Consider the following 23500-nt stretch of genomic DNA (forward strand, 5'->3'; position numbering starts at 1 on the left):
GTGTAGTCTTTTTACTGCAGTGAGGTGGAGGGATACTAGATTATATATGCTTTATACACAGAAGAATCTTCTAATTTGTTTTTCAATACACATATATTAAACTGTGCAATGTAGTACTTCCACATGGTGGGCAAAGAGCAGCTCCCAGGGCCATAGCTATGGAAGAGTGTAGAAAATGAAACTGGCCTTGATCCCTCAGGCTGGAGAGAAAAAGTTTAGGAAAATGTTGCTAGATGCTCAGTTTAAAGGCACTCCGCTTTTCCCTTTTTTTTAATCAGGACTCACACCAACACTAAGCTGACAATACACAACTAAAGTTGCAAGATACACACTGAAAGATACAGAATAAAAGCACAAAACAGTAATGAAGACCCGAAGCCTATCTCTAACATCCCATCTGTAACAAATGTCCTTCATGACTCATTGAAGTCCATGCTGTCACGGCACAAGAATCCTGTTCTGATCAAGATGTAGGACAAAACCTTTGAAAAGAGATCAGGGTGAGTATCTGATTTTTGAAAAGCTTGATTTGGTCCCACATAGCAGGCAAAGATGGACTGCACTGGCATTCCCTCTGTCCCGCATACTTGGAGTCAGGTGACTGGGAAGACCTGAGGTTACCCTATGCTCTGTCAAACTTCAAAAGCCAGCCCACCTGCCAATTTCGAGTCACCTTGATAGAGGTTTACTTTTTAGACAAGACTGAGAATTTAAGAGATACACACATTTGCTGCAAAATAAAGAAACTAACATTTCAGCAACACTTAGAAAACCACAACAACCTTCTGCTATTTTGAAAAAAAAAATCTTCGGTCTTATATCGAACAAAATAATTCAATCTCTCGTACCTTGAAATGTCACGTTCTGGGTAACACTCACTATGGTTGACGTTGATTTAAACTAGGCAGATTGAAACAAAGCATGGTGGAATCAAGAAGTTTGTGTTAGAAGTAGCAGGAACAATTTCAGGGCAAACCACCTTGTTACTGGGATAATAACAGTCCCAAAGTAGCCAGAAGTTTTACTTGATTCTAGCTATGCATACATCTGACAAACGTTCTGCTTTGGATGTATTACATTTGCATTCTACTGAACTGATGGACAGTACTGGAGTTCTTAACCTGTCCAACTGAAACTTAAATCATCCTCATTTCTCTGTATCCTTCAGTCTATTGATGAGGGAAAAGGATCTTCCCAGTGACTCCGTTCCACATGTTATCTGTATTAAACATATTTTGACTGAAGGATGTGTCTCATCGCAATTTTTGGCAATGTCTTTCTGAGCTGAAGGCTTTGTCTTAAATTTCACACGTGCAAAAACTAGTGCAAGAAGCAGTTTCAGTAGGAATCCCAAATTCAAAGTTTTCTTTGGAAATACATCGATTTGTTAAGAAAATATGATTAGGTCTCTATTTAGAAATCAGCCCTTTAATGTTACTGAAGCAACTACTTGCCCGACTGAGTGAATGAAGCTGTGCTCACCATTTTCCCACTACCCATTCACATGACCTTGCTTCACTGAATCTCCGGGTAAAAAGAGGTGACTGCCACTCAGATATGACTACGTCTCTGCTGTTGCTGTTCCAACATGACATTATTTAAGAGTTGTTTGCCTGAGGACAGCACAAACCAATTGATGTAGGATCTAGACCCAGAGCGATTATCTGCAATTTCTATTGATATTCCAGTATTAGTATATTTCTCCCCAATTAATGGTTTAATTAATAACCAGTACTATGATGACAGCTGTCCTGTATCTGCATTTTCTATTTGCCCTAAGCCATTGCATCCTTAGAACTTTCTCTGTACAATGAAGGCAAGTCACAGACACATTGCACCTAACAAGAAAATTAATGTTCTTTTTGCACTGCAACATTATTAATAATACTGAACATTAGAAATAATAATAATAATTAAAAAATCTATTTTCTATGTTGAAGTAAAGTAATACCAATGTAGTAATATAACTGGTTTTGTCCAGACCAAACTCTAGCTTGTGGAATGATGTTATAAACTATTATAATAATTACCAAATTAATACTAGCTTCTATTTGCCTATTTATTTTTTAAAAATATTTGCTAATTTGTTAAAATCTACAGTCCGTGCAATATGTCACTTTGGAAAAAGAAACAACAGCTGATTTACATAAGCAAAAGCCAGCATGAGACATGGCATGTGTTCCTTGCCTTCCCTAAGTGCTACAGAAGATAATTATGATACTTGTAAATGTGAATATAAATAAAGTAGAAGTTCTAAAACCATTTAAAAGTATCTAACAGATCATTTCTGTTCTAAGGATCAAGGACAGTATCAATGACTAAACGTTTTCTAACACCCTAACACTGCAGAATGTTCTAGGTGTGTGAAAACTGCCCTGCAGTCCCTAATCCGGTACTGATTAAGGCTGGCATTTGCTGTAAAAGGATATCAGACTTCTTTTAAGAGCAGAAAGTATCTTGAATTTAGTTCAGTTAGGTATTTAACAGTGGGATTTGCCAGACCATCACTGAAGACACTAGTTCGTCTTGTTGCTGTAGCTTGGTCGTCATCTTCACTCTCCTGTGTCCTTGGCCACCAGAAATTACTAATACTGAACTTGCTTTCATTTTCTTGGATCTCGGTCTTTTACTTTTAAATGAGATATTTTGATCCTCCAAAAGCTCATAAATGTTACTGTCCTCTGGCCTATGTTCTAGGCAACTTGATCCATGAGACAAAGCAAGGGATCCAGAAGATGATAAGTCACTTTTCTGTGCAATGGATCCTACTGAGCCCCCCAGCCAAATTGCAGTGTCATGGGTGTTACTAAGGGAAGAGCCTGGTCTTTCATTGTGTGGAACATTCTTTTGGTCATTGTCTTTAGGTTCTGAGCCACGAGGCAGGCTGTTTCTCAGTTTGTTTCTGTTCTTCTTGTTTATAGATGTAGCTGTTACAAGAAACTTGACTGGGCCATTGTGTGCATGATATGACACCATTCCTCTTCCTGGAGCCAAAAGGAAAAGACAATTAAAGAACATTTATTTTACCACAGTGTTCCACCATAATTACTTAATGAAATTTGCTCAGAAAAACCTAACTCTTAAACCCCTATTATATGCATCCAGTCTGTCTTTTGCTTTATGTGTACCCAATTTATAGAAAAAATGTATAAAAAACCAACCTATTGTACTAGAAGTGTTTTACAACTGTACTAATAAATCAGCTGAAACTTGGAATTGTGAATTTCAGTTGACTGACTTTTGTTGTCTCTTCTCAACAACAGCATGAGTAATGCAAACATAACACCGAGTTTTCTCCAATAATCCATAAAAAACCAAAAAAACCAGTTTTCAATTAATCCTGTTGTACCTCTCCAGAATAGCGCAAGAACAGCTGTCTCATTGTAACAGACCCCTCAGGAACAGCAGGAACTAAAATTCATCCTTCTGAATGGTTGTCTAGTTACCATGGCAGGTTCAGAAGGAGCGCACTGAACAATTACTATTTTTTTCTTATTTTAAAAGTATTTAAACTGTAGGATGTTGGCAGTACAAGGAGAATTTACACTGTGCAAATCATTAAAAAGCAAATTGCATAGGGCCAAATTCAGAAGCTATAACAATATGAGTATATGAGGCTTTTACGGCAAAAAAGAAGAAGAAGAAAGCAGGATTCTACAAAATCAGCTATGGTATGGAAAAGAGGCTATCAAGGGGAAAGCCTCACAACCCTACAAATCACGCTGTTCATCCCTGACTGCCTAATGCATTCCAGGTGATAATAAAACATATTGTGCTTTTACAGAAAGTACAATGCTGTAAAGATGAATTATCACTATTGGAAGCACAACTGGAAAAAGTCACAATTTTTCAGTTCAAATTCCAAATACAGAATCAAAGACTATAAAAATAGATCTCTAAATGCAGTGTTGCTACATCTGTGAAATCTGACAAATCTTGACCCAAAATAAAAGCAAGAATATAGAGAAGACATAAAGCACAATAATCAAAACAGAAAATGGAGAAATAAAATGAGAGGGGTTTTGACTGCAGCTATGCATTTTAACGTATTGCATTTATTTTCACCTAACATAGGCTCTATATATTTAAGAAGCATTTATCCTGTGTCATACCGGATTGCTGCATGTTTTGCTGAACACAGAGGATTTAGTTTTCATTTTGCAAAGTTACATAAGCTTTTTCTTCCCCCTGTAGGAAGCTGCAAACAGCTTGCCTCATGAAACCTGCCAGCTTCCTTTCACAGTGTAGAAGCTTGAGCAGAATTTTGAACCCAAAACACAGCATAGCCCCCGTTAAACACACACTTGAAATCTTGCTTCTGCTAATAGCTTAAACATTTGCAAATGATTCAGCAAGCACTCATGCACTTGTATTTCAAATGGAGTAATAACAAAGTAACTCAATAAATGCATCACTCCAAAATGAAAACTCTAGGTCATTATCAAAAAATTGAAATATATATACTGTCATATGTTCCAAGTCTCCTGTTTGGGGAGAAAGGGCACAAAACCAATTTACTGGATATCCAGACAACATACTAAATTTTCAGTACCTGTGTATCTAAACCTAATACATCTATTTTCCTCAAACCCGGAAGAAAGATTGCTTGCATTCTGTTCTCATGCCCATATATTTGACTGTACTCCAACAGGATTAATGCCTATCCTATTCTTACACCCCAAAGGAAAACAGTCATCCCAGCTCAAACAACTGAGACAAAACTTGTCCGGATACACTGTAAAGCTCAGGAAGAAGAACAAGCACAACTTCATCACAGAGCTCTAACATAGATCTAAACAGTACAAATAATTTAGCAGGTTCACTTCAGTTTGATCTGTTTGAGAAATGTCACTCACCAGTTACTTTGGGGATCCCTTGCAAACGTGGCACTGGTAATGCTACTATTATACCCAGGTTTGTTCCAACCAGCAGTAAACCATGGCACACCAGCAGGCTGGTCACAGAAACACGCTGCTGCCCTGCAAAGTTTAGGAAGTGCTCTGTTACTTAGGAGTGACAATCTTTGCCTGGATCAAAGTAACTTCAGCCAAACACAATCAGCTGTACCATCTCATTCAGCAAAGCACTGATTACAAAGGCAAACATCTTACTGGAGTGTGGTATTAAACTTTACATACATAACAATTTAAATACTATTAAACTTCTGCAGCACTCTGTCCTACATCTCTAAACCACAGTATCCAAAGGTAGATATAGATTATCTTTACAAATATGCTTTTATGAATAGACTCTGCATACTCTCAATAATAAAACTGAAAGGCATTTCACTTCACGATACTCCATAATATATCGCCATAACACACTATAATCAAGACTCAAACCTGTTCAGTATCACTTTTTTTCTCCCAGTTTTTTATTCTGTGAAACCATATCAGGAGTTCTGTGTTCCCCTGACTGAGTCTGGGATCCCCACAGAGGAACAGTATTGGCATACTGGAACAAGTCCAATGGAAGGCAACCATGATGATCAGGAGGCTGGAGCGCATGTTTACAAAGAGAGGCTAAAACAAGTTACACTGACAGGAGGGTGCACAGAAGACAGAGTCACACTCTACTCAGATGTACACAGTAACAGGATAAGACACAATGGATCAAATTTGGAAGATGGGATGTTTGGATTGTAAGCAGGGAAAAGCTTATTCATCATAAGGGTGGTCAAACACTGCAACAGGTTGCTCAGAGAGGTGGTGGAATCCCTATCCTATCCAAAGATATTAAAAATTTGGCTGGACAACTCCTTGAACAACCAGGTCTAATCAGGCCTGCTTCTTCAAGAAGGATGGACAGATGACCTCCAGTCAAAATCATTCTATGATTCTAAGATTTTCTACAACGTATTATTGATGGGATTGATATTTTTCGAATGAAAACAAAGCCATTTTTGCTTGCAATGCTTACTAAATATGTTTGATTCAATTAGATGGATTTTCAAAATGGCCTTGAGAAGTTGCAGAAGTGGAAACTGTGGCTTGCCCAAAGGTTTGCCATGACCCAAGTTTATGCGGAGGAGCATTTAAACCCTGCTGGATTCCTCCACGTTCAAAACCTACATGTTCCTGGATTTATGATTAACTTTACAGGCAAGAGAACAGTCATTCCCATCTTCATCATAGCTCTCAAGTTTTTAATCACTTCATCAGTAAGTAGGGAATTTGTATTCCATATCTTATATAACTTGGATGAACCCAGGTATTCCTCACTTCGGAAAAAGACCTTAATTACGGTATATCAAAATGAATGAATTTTCCATCTTGTCCCTTGAAGCTGAGCCAATTTACATCCAAGAATAGATGAATCACAGACCCAGTGGGAAAGCAGGGAAGAAGTAGCCTGAGCATAGCCCAAATCACCCAACTGAAAAACAGGAAGTGGACAACAGTTCAAGTCTTTCCTCACAGAACTTTACAAAAACAAAGAATTAACCCAACAGTGGTGTGATGTAAAAGGTACGTGTGGGGCCAAATCTGGAATCCCAGCTCTGTTTACCCAAACCACATTCTAAATACCCTAAAGGCACAATGATTAGGTCCTCAGCAGATATAACAAGCACAAGTAAGTTGAAGATCCTCCATCTACTCATGCAGACCTTCAGAGACACCTGTCTTGTTTTCCATAAACTGCATAACTGTAGGACTACATCATCCCTCTGTGGCTCTGTATATGCCTACAGATAAATTCTGGCGTATTGACACTTTTGAAGCTTGGAGTTTGAATTTTTGACGGGATTTTTTGTTTTGTTGATTTGGGTTTGGTGGGTTCTTTTCGAAGTGGAGTTTTTTGTTTTGTTTTCTTTTGTCTTTTGAGATGTTAATGGGATGAATTTGGTTTCCAAAACAAAGCACCCAAAGGCACTCCTTCAGCACAAAACAAGTTCAAATGGTGATGATTTAGTGATCAGGCTCATGTATATATATATAAAATCTATATAGAGATTAAAAAACGATTCAAACAGTAATTTAAAATATTAATTTGTTACCTGCTAGACAAGGTTTGAAATCATACTTTTCATTGTTATTCTGTGACTTTTTACTTTGATATATTTCAAATTCAGAGAAGAAGAAAAGTAAACCCAATTCTCCAGAATGTCTTATGCAATAACAACAGAAATTAACAAGAAGGGAGAACAATAAATACAAAAATGCCTAAACCAATCAAATACTCTTATCTTTAAATGACAACTTTTAGATCACACTGTCCCAATGCAGACAGAACTGTTAAAGCCTGTAAAATAATCTGACCAAGATCTTGAGTTTACAAATAACTGAAGCCAACAATTAAGGTCTTACATGAACAAATGGGTTTATTGCCTGTGTTCTGCTCCACATTCACCTTTCTCAGATCTCAGTTACAACAACCAGTAGACCTAGGTAGATCCTTACGCGGTCCTAAATACCTCTTCTGAAGTCAACCCTAGGTAGGTGAAAGGGTATATTGGTGCATATCCTCTTACATGACCATGCTGCTCTTCCTATACAAAAAACAAGCCCACTGTACAGATCTATCGGGCTGACACAAAGTTTTCCCCAATCTTTTTATCATTTCCCAGCAGTAAAATCTTAAACCAACTGGATTTTATCATCTGGCATCTGGAGGGTGAGGACAAAAGAAATGCTAAGCCTCCAAGTATAGTCTGTTTTCAGCAGAGAGGAAATGATACTTTTTATTTTCTTTGCTTTTCTCATCTGTTTCCAGGAAACATGCATGTCATCAGAGGATATATGGACATAAACAGAATTCAGCAACTCGAGCAAAAATCACTTCTTTGTTGAACAGGTAACCCGTCATCATCCCTATGAACAATGACATTAGATGTATCAAGGTCACAGTAACCTCTTTAAATGGACAAACTCTTTTAGAGCTGAAAGGAAACACATGTTTAAGGATGTTCTTGAATAACGAAACATTGAATGTGACTTTGAAAAAACAAGTGGACTGTCTATTCGTGCACAGTATGATTTTTTTTGTGTGTGAGAGCTGTGATAGAGGCTGGTGAAAAGCTGCCTTTGTTAAGATTTCAACTACAGATCACAAATGCTAAGCATAAACTTGCTCTACAAATGAAGTACACTGCACTAGTGAAGTGTGAATATTTGTTTTCAAATGTTAACTGATTTCTTTCTTCCTGCTGCTCAGTAGGCCTTCTGTTCTGCTAACAGAGCCCTGCTTGGGCCACTTAAAAGCAATCCAGCTGTACTGTGGTGTCCTAGATAGGCAAGTAAATAGTTACCTGGACCTATAACAGTGATGATGCTCTTCCTCTTGACCATTATCTTCCTTTCTCATTGGCATTTGTACTTTTATGGTGTTTTGTATTAGAACAGAAGCTTGTTACACTTTATTAGGAAGTATTTCTGATGATGTATGAAGTAAAGGTACTGTGGACCACTCTGGACTAAATGTCTATCCCATGGTTGCCTTCATGACCCTGGTTTAATTTCCAGTCCTGCATTCCTACACACAAACTTCCCATAACTCCAGAAAGCAATACTCCTCCCAGCTCCATTCTTCTCAAGTACTGCCATAGATCTAAAGTTACGCCCAGATAAAAGATTCTGCCAGACACAGTCTGCTTTTTTTACATTACTAAACTTTGCTGAATTGTAAGGACAACCACCTGCTGTGCCACTTCCCTTACGCTTCATTCCTCTGTGATTCTCTCCTGTCCACTGTCCTGCAGGGCTGTCTTCCTCAAAGCAAAGGAGGCACATCCCTTACAACAAGGCAAGCAGGCAGTGATATTTAAAGCCATCTTCTCCTAAGAACAAAATTGGGAAGATCTAATGCTATAAGAACTGGTTAGTAAGTTATGAGAACCTCTTACTCCTCCATCTTAATGAGTTGCTCCACCTATCCTTTAAATACAGCAACGTAACTCATGGTAACCATTCCTGACAGTGACAGTTTTACTTCTGCTGTATAACAACAAAATAATTTCGTTAACTTCATGGAGTGACGTTCCTCTCACTTACTTTGTTTTAAACGAAGACACAAATGACAACTCCAGGTAGTCTACTGGGCCAATATTATTGATCCTACTATATTCCTATATATTGATCCTACTAAAATCCTGGCAAAGGAAGACTAGCTTTTTTGAAGTTATATCAAGATTTTGCCTTTTTAATCTCTCCTCTTAAGACTTAGCAATATTTTTACAGCAATTTCTTCTCTCTCATTTCAATAGCATTTGAATACTTATCTAAGTAAACTAAAGTGCTAAAAATCCTCAATAAAGGCAAATACGTATTTTATAAATACACAGCTCTCTCACTCCTTTTCTGTTTCACTTTGGGTTTTTTATTTTTTGATCTCAGTATATACTACACAGAGCTTCATTAATTTTCTGGCTGCTTTTAGTTCCAAAAGGTCCTTACTGTCTCTTTATTATGTAAACCTCCTACTCCTCTGTCTTTTATCCTTTGCTGTTGCAGCACTATTGGGATCGTATAAACAGGACCAAGAGCTGCTGCTAAATAATTGAAATTCATTTCATTTTTAGATTGGATTCTCCCTTGGAATATTTGCTATAATAATGTTCTACTCCTGAAATAAATTTCCATTTCCATTCACTGGTATGCTTTTTGTGAAGACACTGAACAAGAAAAAAATAAGAAAAAAAGAGGAAGTAAAATGGGTAAGAACAACACCAAGGAGATATAATTACATAAATTTTTTTTACAAAAAAAAAAAAGGTATATTACATCTGCAGTTCTATTACCACAGCAATTTTTTTCAGGAACTTTACATGCAGAAAATAAGTATAAGGGAGGCCCTACTTCCCTTTATTCCCCTGCCATAAACAGCAAAACATATTAAAAGTTAATCTTCTTCTGACGATTGATCTTGATTTCTTTGCATAATTGTGATGAATTCAATCAAATGACCTATTTAAAGGCAGATTTCCTGCTGTTCAGAGCTAGACCTACAGTCAAACACCACATGCAAAAATGACCCTGTCAAGGACATGATATAAACGGGCACAATTTAAAATAGAGCTTTATTGCAAAGCTAATGTAATCTGAAATAAAACTTGATAAGACAAGAGAGACGGAAGAAGTGAAACATTTTTTATGCAAGATACAGGAGCAGGCCATCCTAGTGTGCTGGTGGAGCCAGTAGGGAAGAAGACTGGCGTAGCTGAACAGAGAGCTTTGGCTGGAACTCAGGAAGAAAAGGAAGGTCTATGGCCTATGGAAAAAGGGGCAGGACACTCAGGAAGAATACAGAGATTTTGTGAGGCTGTGCAGGGAGAAAATTGGAAGGGCCAAAGCCCAACTAGAACTTAATCTGGCTGCTGCTGTAAAAGACAATATAAAGTGTTTCTATAAACACATTAACAGCAAAAGGAGGGCTAAGGAGAATCTCCATCCTTTATTGGGTGGGGGGAGAAAAATAGTGACCAAGGATGAGGAAAAGACTGAGGTACCTGATGCCGCCTTTACCTCAGTCTAACAGCAAGACCAGCTCTTTTGTGAAAGCCCAACCTCCTGAGATGGACAACAGGGATGGGGATCAAAATGAAGCCACCATAATCCAGGAGTAAATGGTCAGTGACCTGCTACACCGCTTAGATGCACACGAGCCTATGGGGCCAGATGGGATCCACCAAAGAGTACTGAGGGAGCTGGCACATGTGCTCACCAAGACACTTTCCATCATTTATCAGCAGTCCTGGCTAACCAGGGAGGTCCCAGTTGATAAAAGGTTAGCAAATGTGACATCCATCTACAAGAATGGCTGGGAGGCAGATCCTGGAAAATACAGGCCTGTCAGTCTGACCTCGGTGCTGGAGTATGTTGTGAAGCAGATCATCTCAAGTGTCATCACATGGCATGTACAGGACAACCAGGTGATCAGGCCCAGCGATCATGGGTTTATGAAAGACAGGTCCTGTCTGAGCAAGCTGATGTCCTTCTATGACAAGATCACGTCTAGTGGATGAGGGAAGGGCCGTGGATGTTGTCTATCTGGACTTTAAATGAAGCCTTTTACCCCTTTTGTTTTCCACGGCATTCTCCTTGAGAAACTTGTTGCTCATAGCTTGGATGGTTGCACATTGTGATGGGTAAAAAACTGGCTAGACGGCTGGGCCCAGAGAGTTGTGGTGAGTGGATTTCAGTCCAGTTGGCAGATGGTCAAAGGTGGTGTTACCCCCAGGTCTCAGTATTGGGGCCTGTTCTCTTTATCAATCATCTGGATGAGAGGGTCGAGTGCACCCTCAGTAAGTTTGCAGATGACAGCAAGTTAGGCAATTGTGTTGATCTGTTTGAGGATAGAAAGGTACTTGGACAGGCTGGATCGATGGGCAGAGGCCAACTGTATGAGGTCCAACAAGGCTAAGTACTGGGTCTTGCAATTGGCTCCCAACCCCCCCCCGCCCCCGCAAAACTACAGGCTTGGGGAAGAGTGGCTGGAAACTGCCCGGAAGAAAAGGACCTCAGGGTTTTGGTCAATAGCTGGCCAAAAAGGAGCCAGCAGTGTGGCCAGGTGGCCAAGGCCAACAGCATCCTGGCTTGTATCAGCAATAGTGTGGCCAGCAGGAGTAGGGAAGAGATTGTCCCTCTGTACTTATCAGCACTGGTGAGGCTGCACCTTGAATACTGTGTCCAGTTTTGGGCCCCTCACTCCAAGAAGGACATTGAGGTGCTGGAGCATGTCCAGAGCAGGGCAACAAAGCAGGTGAAGGGTCTAGAGAACAAGTCCTATGAGGAGCGGCTGAGGGAACTGGGGTTGTTTAGCCTGCAGAAAAGGAGGCTCAGGGGAGATCTTTTTGCTTTCTGCAACTACCTGAAAGGAGGTTGTAGCAAGGTGGGGTTCAATCTGTTCTCCCAAGTAACAAGTGACAGAATGAGAGGAAATGGCCTCAAGCTGCACCAGGGGAAATTCAGGTTGGATATCAGGAAAAATTTCTTTACAGAGAGGGTCATTAAGCATTGGAACAGGCTGCCCCGGGGGGGGGGGGAGGGCCCGGTTGTAGCAAGGTGGGGTTCAATCTGTTCTCCCAAGTAACAAGTGACAGAATGAGAGGAAATGGCCTCAAGCTGCACCAGGGGAGGTTTAGACTGGATACTAGGAAAAATTTCTTCACTGAAAGGGTTGTCAAGCATTGGAACAGGTGGTGGTACTGGCCCTGGAGATACCAGTACAAGTACTGTAGATGTGACACTGAGGGACATGGTTTAGTGGTGGACTTAGCAGTGATAGGTTAATGGTTGAACTCAATAATCTTAAAGGTCTCTTCCAACCAAAATGATTATATGATTTATATATAACTCTTTAACAATATAAATATAATCTCAGTGCTCAGTAGAACTCACTTCTGATGGAAATGGAGCAATAAAGCTAGTGCACACATTGCCCATAAAAACTCCAGAGGCTTGGTCTACTGTAGTCTAGAAACAGGGAGAGACAGAAAGGAAGCTTGTCCTGTCAAGGACACCTCATGCTCACCCATGCCAGTACGTTTCTTCTCCTAGGACTGCCACAGCTCCTACCTGATGTCCTTGCTGATGAGAGGTCCTAGCAACTCACTTGCAGAACTGATACAGGCCAGTGCAACTGTCTGTGACACCAGTGATTTGGGGATGATTGAACAACTTGTTTCTTAAAAAGATCTGTTAAACTTTAACATAACAACCACAGGTTCCATCTTTACTTGTAAGTATCATTTTAATTCAACAAATTAAAACTTCAATCAGCGAAACACTGAACACACTCCAAAACAGCAGCATGTGAGTGGTTCAGCCACTGGGACTACTGAAGTAACTAAAGCTAAGCAAGGTTTTTGGTCCAGATCCTACACAAACTGACACTGTCATGTACTTGTGATACTATGTTCCAGAAGCAAATGCTAACTTGTGCAAAACAAACACATTTTCATAGCAGACTCCATTGTCCTATTTTTTCACACACACACATGCACACAAAAAACAAACCAAAAAACCCCGATAAACTAAACCGAAGAATCCACCCGCTTATCTATATAATTACATTTATACAACCTTTAAGGAGAAGAGTTGCTATTCAACCAGCTCACTGCACACATTGTTCTTGACAGGTGACAGACTGGGATTTACTAAAGCAAATAGTGAGGAGACAGTATCAAATGCAAAGTCCGAGATGGACCTTCTGATTCCAGCCTAATCTACAACAGTCTGGAGAACCACAGTGATAAAAATGAAACAAAAATGTTATTACACGATATTATTCAGCTACCTGGTAAAATATTGTGAACAGGTGTGGCAATGTTAATATCCTGGAGGTGTTTCAGTGTCTCAGTGTGGAAAAGGCGAAGCGTAGAACCAGATGTGAAGGCAATCCAGATTCCCACTCCAGCAACAGCCATGTGCGAGATTATCATCCCTTCCTCTTGGTGGGCTTCAAACTGGCTCTGTAAGAAAAACAAGGACTCTGTGGGGAGATGCACTGAACAAGATCATTCAATGTTCCTTATCAGCTCTTCAGTGTAGGCACCGTATCTTTGTCCTCCATGTGAAGGACAAAGCTAGCTTCCTCTGTTTTGCTCAGGATATGTTCTGAGTGCATAGAATGTGTTAATCTTCCTGTTACTATTTCTGAAAATACATCATCTTTAGTACAGAAGGATTCTCAGCTCTTGAACCGAATTTCTACCTAATGACAGAGTAACTTAACAGTAACTCAGATATTGTATTTATTAAAAATATTGCATTGTAGAGGCTGGCAAGCCTGTAACAGCTCAGACTTAAAAGGATCTTGTATTTCTTCTCCTTTAGGAAAACTACGACTGATATGATGTTCCTGGGAGTGGGCAGATTTTTTCCTAATACGTTCCTTTTATCCACAGTGGAACTCCTCTTTAAACACCATTTTTCTTCAGTTCTAAAGAGGGTATTTTCAGACAAGGGTAACAGAACCAAGAAAAATGTCATCTTTAGAAAGTAGAATGTTTACGAATATAAATACCCAATTATCTGTTCAGCTACGTACATAACAATGTGAGCCTTAATACTGTGGCTTGCTTTTCAACTCAGACACATCTGAATTTCACAAGTACTACCTATTTTGTTTTCTTGTCCTTCAAAATATTGATGCTTCTCATTAGAAAGGCCAAAATCCTCCTTCTGAAGATAAATAACACAAGACTTTGAGGATAGACCTTCTTGAAGGCTAGTACCTTCACATTACAACTTCTGCATGGCTCCATGAAGGCTGAAAATTCTACACATTCTTGTTAACGTGCAGGATGAAGCTGTAGTAAAGTTCTTTAATCATTAACAAGAAGTAAGGATATTTTTTTCCACAATTTTTTTCTTGTAAGTAAACTGTATCTGAAGTTAAACACAGCCTTTTAATGTTGTGCCAGCTATTATCAAATACTGAGAGCTATTCTGGTAAACATAAAACCTCCCTGATTAAACAAAAGACGTACTGTTCCTTGGATACAAAACTCTCTCAGAGAGTATGAAAGTAAGTATCTGCTCTAATATTCACACTATATATTATATACTTCTAATTATATCTTCAGAAAAACTGCAAAAGTATCCCCTTCCTCCTTGTAGAAGTACACTTACTTTTTCATGCAGTAGAATCAATAGTTACATTTTGGTCATTTTGCATCAAATCTAAATTGCATGTTTCTCAGGATAAGCTCTTTGCCTAAGTTTATGTTTTGGATATATTAGGGTTTTAGACAGAGTGTTCAAATTCTTCATCTAAATTCAACAAACAGGCAAAGATCAGAGATAAAGAATAGAATTTTAAGCTTTCACAAAGTGTAACTTCTGATATTATACTTAGAAAGGACTTAATTTTCTTTTCATACTTTATTAATCCATAAAACAGAACGTTCCACTGAGAAAATGGCTGTTTAAAAATAAGGGGAATCATTCTTCAAATGATCCATTTTTAGTAAATGAACAGACAGTTTTCAGCTATTAGGCAGTGGTTCAGTTTTTGAGTGCTACTGCATTACCTTTTGACTGTTCAAACACTGCAGATGCAAGGTGTGCATTCTCTGTCAGGCACATTTATATTAACTCTTTTGCTCAAGGAACTTGCATTCATTCTTTACCAAATGATATATTCAATTTGAAAATCACACGACTTATTCAATAGAATTCATTCATGAACAACATCTTTCAAAGTCTGAAACAGCTCTTATGACTAAATTTCCCGATATCCTCATCATCTACGTTTCATTGCAAAAAGGATTTTAAAATAGTAATTTCTATTTACAGACTCATACATCCCTAACACTGGTGACCAACTGACTTGTGAAAACTCCTCAGGGACAGATCCAAGGCTGCTGAAGTGAACCTGACCAGCAGCTTGCACTGTTTGAAATTAGAAGAAAAATGAAGTAGATCACAAGAAATGGATTTTCTCAAGTGGTCTGGCCACAGCTGACAATTCTGTTGGTGCCACATCAAACAACTTGCACATGCATTTTTGTCACATTCCATTTTTATGAGCCAACTCATTATACTCCCACTTAGTATGTCCTGCCACTTGTACAGCTGTCTGCTGAAACACGTAGTCACATTTGAAGTAAAACTGTAATACTAAAAAGCCACAAGAAGCATGTAAAAACTATTATTCTCATTCAAAGGGTCTTCTAACATGGAGCAGGAACATAGCCCAAATCTGTACATTCTTTTACAAATACCTAAGTTTTTGTACAGTGGATAGCTTTGACCTCTGCATCAATTACATGTCTATCTGAAAACCAATAGCTGTCCTTGTTCTTCTTTTTTTTCTTCACATAATAAGAAATAGAAATACAAAAGGACAAAGATGTCTCATTCCCTGTTATCAAGAAAAATCAAACTTCATGTTATTTCTGGTTTTCTTAACTACATTCCTCTCTATCCAGAACTCAGCTTTTTTCCCCTCAGACTCTCTCGTTCAAACTCTGTAGCAACAGCAGAGCTGCAGAAGATGTTCTGGATGCCATAGCCCGCCTGCCCAGCAGCCTGACACAGCTCACTACTGTTTCAGCAGCACAGGGCTTAGCTGGAGTCTTTCTTTTGTGGGTGTGCTCAATTGCACCAAACAGCTGTGCCCAGAACTGAACCATGATTTCTCAAGCTCCATGAGAGATGCATAATGGGTATCATTGTCCACAAGGTAAAGCAAATGACTTTTACTGCTTTAAAGAAGTTACAGTACTCAGACAACATATACTCATGTATAGGGATTTTCATGTATTTTGTTTATTCAGCTGAACAGTTCAGAGTAACTAGTGTATATCTTGCAAAGTTTTAAAAACAAGACAAAACAAACCAGGGTGGAATGCCATTCAGTTGGTGACTTTATTCTGTTAACAACTCTGGCATTTTGGTTGGTACTCATGTTGTTGGTTTTAAACAAACACATCCAGCATTTGCAGAGCGTAAGGGTCTACAGGCATGGAGACCACTGTGGGATCAAGGTCTATACACAACAGCAATACAGCTGTCAGATCTAGGGTCAAGACCAAGGACAAATTTCTTCTTCACAAAAGAGTGTCAAGAGTACGTAATTAATATATAACAGCAATTGACGCATTTCTCACATGTCCCTTGCCAAGAAGCTTGTGGCATTACGCCAGTTTGGGGCACTACGTCAATAAAAGACATGTTGCTAAAACATTCTATTATAGTACCATACATTAAAACAAGCAAATTAAGAGTCCTATCAAATCCCGTGGAAGGGGATTGTTTTCAAGGATAATGAACTTCACACTTAACAAATGCACAGACAGTTAAATATGAGAGTGGGAGTGCCTCACAAGGACAAAGATTACAAAATGGTCTAGAATATGCTTGCACAAATATGGGCTTAAAAACTAGTCAGGTGCCTTTACAGATAACATACATGACACAGAGCATATAACATGCATGCATGATAGTAGAGAGCAATGAACAAACAAGCAGCTGTAACTTGAAATATCTGGAGATACAAAGGAGTTTGGCAAAGAGGGAATAATAACAGTTGAGGCCTGTGCAACACCTGGATTCCTGTTGATAGAGCAAAAGATGAATTTTATCCAAAAAACCTTGAGTCAAATTATTAGTAGGAACTCTCAATAAGAGAGAGGATAGAGGGAGAACAAATATTTCCTTGCTGCACTTTCCCTTCACGCAGCAAAGATTCTGCTCTGCACAATAAGGAAGTGGTAGCTTAGATGTGTTCAGCTGCTGACGTTGCTAAAATATTCCCTATAGACAGAGTCTAATATGGAAACAATACTGCCAATAAACACGGTATGTACATCATAGCACACCACTTTTGGAAATACAAACCCAGGAAGTTCCTATCAAAGCAAGTCAGGCAACAGAGCTGGTAGCAATAGCGAAAACATTAGTGAGCTGTTTAGTCTGGTGAGATGATGAAAACAAAATCAGTACTTGTGTATGTCTTAGGACTAGTAAAGGAAAATCATCATTTACAGTTCTGTGAGGAAGATGACATGCTATGGTATGGAAATTAACGTGGAATATAAAAGATGACCCTCAGCCAGATATACAAAAAATCATCATGTTCTCAAAAAAAAAAAATCTGTGTAGAGAAACCATTATTCAACCCATATGCACCATTTCCAATTGCACCATTTCTTATGTATTTTGCTGCAGCATTTGTTGCTGTGTATTTATTACAGCTATAAAAGTCAGTGGATCTATAATAATCTGAGCTCTGAATACACTGGATAGGTTAATTTACAAACCACACTGGAAATTAAAAAGAAACCTCCTGTGATGCTTTTGTAGGAAAAATTGTAACAGCTGAAAAATTAAACTACCATGTCCAAGAGATATTGATAGGATATTTGTTATTTTACCTCTTTGAACTTCTGCTTTCAATACTGCAATCCATTATGTCATATTGTATTTCGACAGGGTAAGCTTTACACCTTCTTCAATCTTTGAAGTCTGTCTAACTCTGGTTTTGTTCTCCTGAGTCAAAACAGCACAGCATAGCCCAAACTGCAGTCATACCACCTGATCTAGGAAGAGCTTTATGATAAAATTAGGCCAGAGTTGTTGAACTTTGTATTCACAGAGATCTGGCTGTATTTAACCAACCATCACCATCATCATGGCTTGGCTTCGCGAACGAAGATCTGGGAAGGGCTTTTCCCACGCTCACTGCAAGCGATGAATTTAACCAACCTTAAACAGGAACAATCTGGCTGTGATCTCTTACTGTTGCAATGTATTTCTTGGTGAGAATCAGAGACATTCGTCACCAAAGACTATAGGGCAGTAACCAGGTGTCCCAGAAGATACTCTGCCCCTGCAACGAAGCTAACAAAAGTCCATTTCATGCACCTATCCAAATCACTCTTCCAAAATATTTCCCTCATCATACCTATCAAACTATCCACAAAACAATCTTTAAAGAAAAACAAAGTAGGAAAATAGATGATGGGAGCATCTGCTTGGAGGAAACAAATCACCCAGAAAGCACAGATAAAGACAGAGGAAATTAGGATGTTAGCCATTTCCCTGCAAACCCATGACCATGACTCACAGAATCAATTGTACCAAACAGACAATTGTTGGGAGAAAACACGATCATCAGTGAAACAAAAAAGCAGCAACAAAGCACACAAAGAAGGAGGCTGTGAGCTCATCAGGACTCCTGTGTGAAAGAACTTCATAGCTGTAAACATCATGCAACTCAGTGTAACTGCTGGAGGAGAGGCTTAGTTCCTAACATTTCATCAACTTGAAATGTTAGACCATTAAGATATTCTTTTGGTAGAGACTGCAATTTTGACATAAATGAAGGCTTAACACTTTCTGGAAAATGTGGTCACAGATATGAGCTTGAATCCTTAACACTCTTCTCTCCTTCCAGAAAAGCTGACTGTTGTATGATTGTTCATTGGAAAATGCACATTTTTGTGGGCCACTGCAAAGCAAAAATCTGAAAAAAATATATTATGGAATCATCACAACGTACAACTAACATCTAACTATGTAGGGGCAGTCTCTTAACTAAACCTTCTTCTGGAATTAACAGGCAATTTCTATACACACTCAAATCTTTGATCCTTTCACCAGATCTCATTTATAAGCGAACCTCTTGCCTCAAATACTTTACAACTTCCAAGCACCTTATGAAAAGCTGGGAGAAAATGGAAGGAAACCTAGGTCTAATGAGACATCAGCAGGGATCAAGGCAGAATTTCATACTGTGGGGAGTGAGATTTAACAGAATTTAAACCATTTGTCTTGAAAAGCTTCCTGTATCAAGAAGCTTCTTAAACAAATTTTAACCTTTAAAGTTCTACCACTTATACCCTGTAGCAGAGTATGTGAACAATGCTTTTAAAAGCACTTACCTCTATGGAATGTGTCACAGTGCTGATTATAAAAATTTGTCCACCACACGCAGCCCAAATGGTCTCCTCCATCACAAGCAGACTTCTAACAGGCAGAACCCCCAGTTTAACTGTCTTCTGAGGTTCCATGTTCCATGTCCCATCTACAATAATAAAGAATAAGAAAGGTTATACACCATAAAATGATAATCTTTGTTTTAAAAATTTTGGAAACATTATCTCTCAAGCCTACTGCTCAAATTGCTGCAAGCTGCCACTTCAAGCTATACTTTGATTTACATGTCTTTAATTTTAGCTTCCAGTGTAAGTTTGTATGGTAATATAACATCAAGGGAAAAACCAAAACCAAACGATCATATATTTGGTAACTGAAAATATTTTATCTGGATTAACTGATAAATGAGGAATCCCACATTGCTGTTCTGATACCACTGTTTTCCCTTCCAGGGGAGATACAGTCAGAAAGCTATGGATGTTACAATTTTCTCCAACGCAGAAGGAGCTCACAACTGACCTATTTCAAGATGAATTAACTTCCAACTTTGACAGAATCAGTGGCCAGCAAAGTTTTTATTGTAGGTTCTAACAAGCTCAGATGTCCCTCTAAGAGCACATTGATGGAATGGTCTTCCTGCTACTAGATACTTCATTTAAGAAGGAAAGGTTTTGTAAAAGAAATTAAAACTTGATTTTGTGCCATATCTTCACTTTTTCTGGTTTTTTCCCTCCAACTATAATCCACAGTGTGTTCTGTGGACTGCATGTGTATGTGGCACAATCAATTATTCAGAGACCTTCTTCTGATAAGAACTCCATGCTACCACTTACCACTCTGGTTACTCTCCCTTGCCATCTCTTTGAAATAAGGATTGGCAGATTATTTCTCTCCAAATTTAAGAGCTAGCAACATGGGCTTCTTGAAATAGTTGTAGCTGTGTCTTTTATACATACAATTTGACACACTAAATATGGCAATAATAATCTTAATACTTTTACATTAGTTTATTAGTGCTCACTGAACATCAAGTGTCAAAGGCTGCTTTTCTATCCATTATGCTTTAGTCATAATATCAAAATCTGTTAAAGTATCTGTTTTTACACTGAGATAAAACATGTCAAAAAGGCCCCATTTCCTCACTTTAAAACCTTCTTCCTGTGTAAGCTGCAGAAAAGTTGCCTACTTTACTGACACTGGTTTCAACTCAGTAACCACTTAAGTTTTGACTGATGAGACCAGGGTAAACACATCTTTAAGCAAGTACTTACATAAAACCTTTTTTCTCCCCCCGCCCCACCCCCCCCTTCCCCCCAGAACAAGTGCCTATTTTATTATCTGCTTAGGTAAAGGGGTATGAAATACCCTGCTTCACAGTAACAGCAGCAGCAGCAATAATGAGAAGCCTTAGCTCTGGAGTACTTATTGCTTCTGCCATCTGCATGATACAACATGCGCTGAGTCATTCTCACCACGTGGCTCTCTTCCAAAAGCATCTTTGTAAAAATGACATTTAGTTCCAGACTGTCAAAATAATTTTCATTATTTTAGTTTGCAAGTGAGAAGAGTGTTTCCAGTTACTAGCTTGTAAACTCTCCCCATGATGTCAAAGTCACCGTGTTTTTCGTGACTCATATGTACCATTAGCAATAAAGAAAATTCTGGAAAATCATTCATTTGCTAGCAACCACAAATTAAATCTCTTGAATTAAATTCGTCAGTGGAGGCTGCCCATACTCTGCGAATGCTTTAACCACTGCAGGCAGTTCAGTGCAAAGCCTTCAGAGAGCGGAGGTGCATGCTGGGCTTTCGTTGCGTCAAGTTATGCTCACTGCAGAAGTACTAACAGCATCCAGTTCATAGTACCCTTGTGTTTCCTTTACAGACATAAAACCTTCATAATTCTAGTGTATAATTTTAATGTCTATTCTAAAGGATAAAGACTGTGAATTTGGGCAAAGAGCAGATATGCTGAGCAGGAAGCTATCTTTTCTTCTGTAGTTATTTTTCCACACTGAACACACCATTAACGTACAGACAGAACCATTCACTGAACTCAACAGCACCTCCTCTTAAATACCGTCAAGCTAGACACTAATCTGCATATAAAGCATAGCTGATACTGAAGTGACAGGTGAATAGGGATTTTCAGGGTCTCATTTGGGGACTCAGATTTAAATTTTACTTAAATTTCATTTCAAGTGTCTAAGGTGCGTTTTTAATCTGGATCTTTATGTCCTCAACTTCCATGCAGCTCCTGGGATGGTTAAGCATTAAGCCATTTTACTAATTTTGATTAAGTCTTACTTAAAATTATTATCTAGCATTTCTAGTAGTTTTGAGTGAAAAAGAAAGTTAGTACCGGTGATAGGTGAATGTCAATTGCAAAATAAAAATTCTAAAACATCCTCCTGCAAGGTAAGTTCAATATTACCAATGTTATGAATCCTACCAGTGTTACGAATATTTGACTCAACAAATACATCTATCAAAACTCAGTTCTCACAAAACCATTTTCTCTTGGTGCTTTTAGCAGAGCACATAACAGCCCAGTTAGCTTTAGGAGTTCAGTGGGATTGGACATATGAGAAAGGTAAGATAGAGACCTCATGTCTTTCACGTTACCATGACTTCATGCAAAGAAACTGCAATCTCACTTGCTCTATCGGCACAGGAAAAATCCATAGCAGTCACTCTACCCAGATACCCTAGCCGTGTTTGTGACAAGGCTATTCTGTAGCACTTCTTTCTTTCTTTCTTTCTTCCTGAAAACATTGCCGTCTTCCAGATCAGACAGCTTCTGAGACAGATGAGGGGGGGAAAAAAGGGCAGGGGGGAGACTCTGTAGTCAGGTAATTAGGGCAGCATTTAAAGGATGGGTCAGCTGTATTTTGATCCCTGCCTCAGTGATTGCTTAATTAATAATACAAAGTGGAATGGCACCAGAAGAAGAAATTAAGCACTGTGCATCTCTAGCCTCTTATTTTGTGGCAGCCAGGGAAATCTCTTGACAGTTGGAAGCATGGGTAAAAATCCTCTCAAGCACATCAAGGGATTAAGTCTGGTAATCCAGCAGACTTCTGTGAATGCTTTAACCACAGGCTGCTGGCTAAAAGCAAGATCACAACTTCATTTTGCTGACCAAGTTTTTTTATCACCTATTGCCAAAATTACTCACTAAGTCTGTGTCTACTTCACAAGTTGTTTCAAGTTGACCAAAATCACACTTTTAAGAAAACACTCCCTCTGCCTCTCTCTCCAGATCCTGGCAAACCCTATTCAATACCTGCCTGCACAGACATCATATGTTTGATTCTGCTTATTTCATGTTATCTGTCTGATTGAAGTTCATTGCTTCTAAAAATCTACGTGAAAAGAAGTACTATCTCTATTCTACTTGTGTAAACACCTGCAGGTTCAAAACATACTTATCTGAAATTAGGCATAACACTTGCAAAATACACGGAACCACTTAATTTGATGTTATAAATCCTTAGTTAGTTACTGATTAATTAAATTTATTTTAAAAAAAAAAAAGGCAGCCAGAAATAGTAGCTGAGAAAAAACATTTACCAAAAAATTCTGAAAATGTACAATAGGACAAAGCCAGTGCAAGGAGCCCAGAAAACTATTTTCTGAAAAGCAGGAACTGAGGAGAAGAAAAATAAGCCATGGAGTTGTATATAATGTGGCTCTTAAAGACCTGGCTGGAGAATACCCACAGGAGTGCTCACAGAACTGTGCTTGTCTAAAAGTTTTGTTCAATTGATGCTTTGTTTCCATTCTGTAAATAAATGTTGTTTTAGTTTTAGGAAGATTTTATGGTCATCATTGTCTCTGGAATGCTGAACAGCCACAGACCATAAAGTCGTCTTCTGCCTATGATATAAGCATATAGATACCGAAAGAGATGGAATATGCTGTGCATATTGCCTATATGCTCCTGCTATAGAACAGCGCTGTCTCAAATGCCATCACATGGCATATACAAGAAAACCAGGTGATCAGGCCCAGTCAACATGGGGTTATGAAAGGCAGGTCCTGCTTCACTAACATGATCTGCTTCTACGACAAAGTGACCTGCTTAATGGATGAGGGAAAGGCTGTGGATGTTGTGAGGGAAAGGTTGTGAACTCTACTGAAACCTTTGACACTGTTTCCCACAGCATTCTCCTGGA

At 38.8% G+C, this 23500-nt stretch overlaps 1 protein-coding gene across 1 annotated transcript; it reads right to left on the bottom strand.

Annotated features, from left to right (window-relative positions):
- Positions 1-2472: 2472 nt before the first annotated feature.
- On the bottom strand, positions 2473-20180 carry LOC104502118 (rho guanine nucleotide exchange factor 10-like). Its single transcript, XM_010146044.1, has 5 exons — positions 20156-20180; positions 19328-19470; positions 13234-13408; positions 4857-4979; positions 2473-2984 (listed from the first exon to the last, which is right to left on the bottom strand). Exons 1-5 carry the CDS (start codon positions 20178-20180, stop codon positions 2473-2475), a joined length of 978 nt encoding a protein of 325 aa, XP_010144346.1.
- Between the last annotated feature and the right edge of the window lie 3320 nt (positions 20181-23500).

The sequence above is a fragment of the Buceros rhinoceros genome, unplaced genomic scaffold, assembly GCF_000710305.1.
Source record: "Buceros rhinoceros silvestris isolate BGI_N320 unplaced genomic scaffold, ASM71030v1 scaffold1442, whole genome shotgun sequence".
Lineage (NCBI taxonomy): Eukaryota > Metazoa > Chordata > Aves > Bucerotiformes > Bucerotidae > Buceros > Buceros rhinoceros.

What these genes read in the sequence shown, in the direction of transcription:
- LOC104502118 (XM_010146044.1), bottom strand. Translation starts at nt 20,180, where the DNA reads ATGGCAAGGGAGAGTAACCAGAGTG. An exon ending in TGTTCACAATATTTTACCAG is followed by an intron (nt 4,980 to 13,233) that starts GTAGCTGAATAA and finishes TAAACTTTGCAG; the next exon opens with GGCAGCAGCGTGTTTCTGTG. An exon ending in AGGGATCCCCAAAGTAACTG is followed by an intron (nt 2,985 to 4,856) that starts GTGAGTGACATT and finishes TTTTGGCTCCAG; the next exon opens with GAAGAGGAATGGTGTCATAT.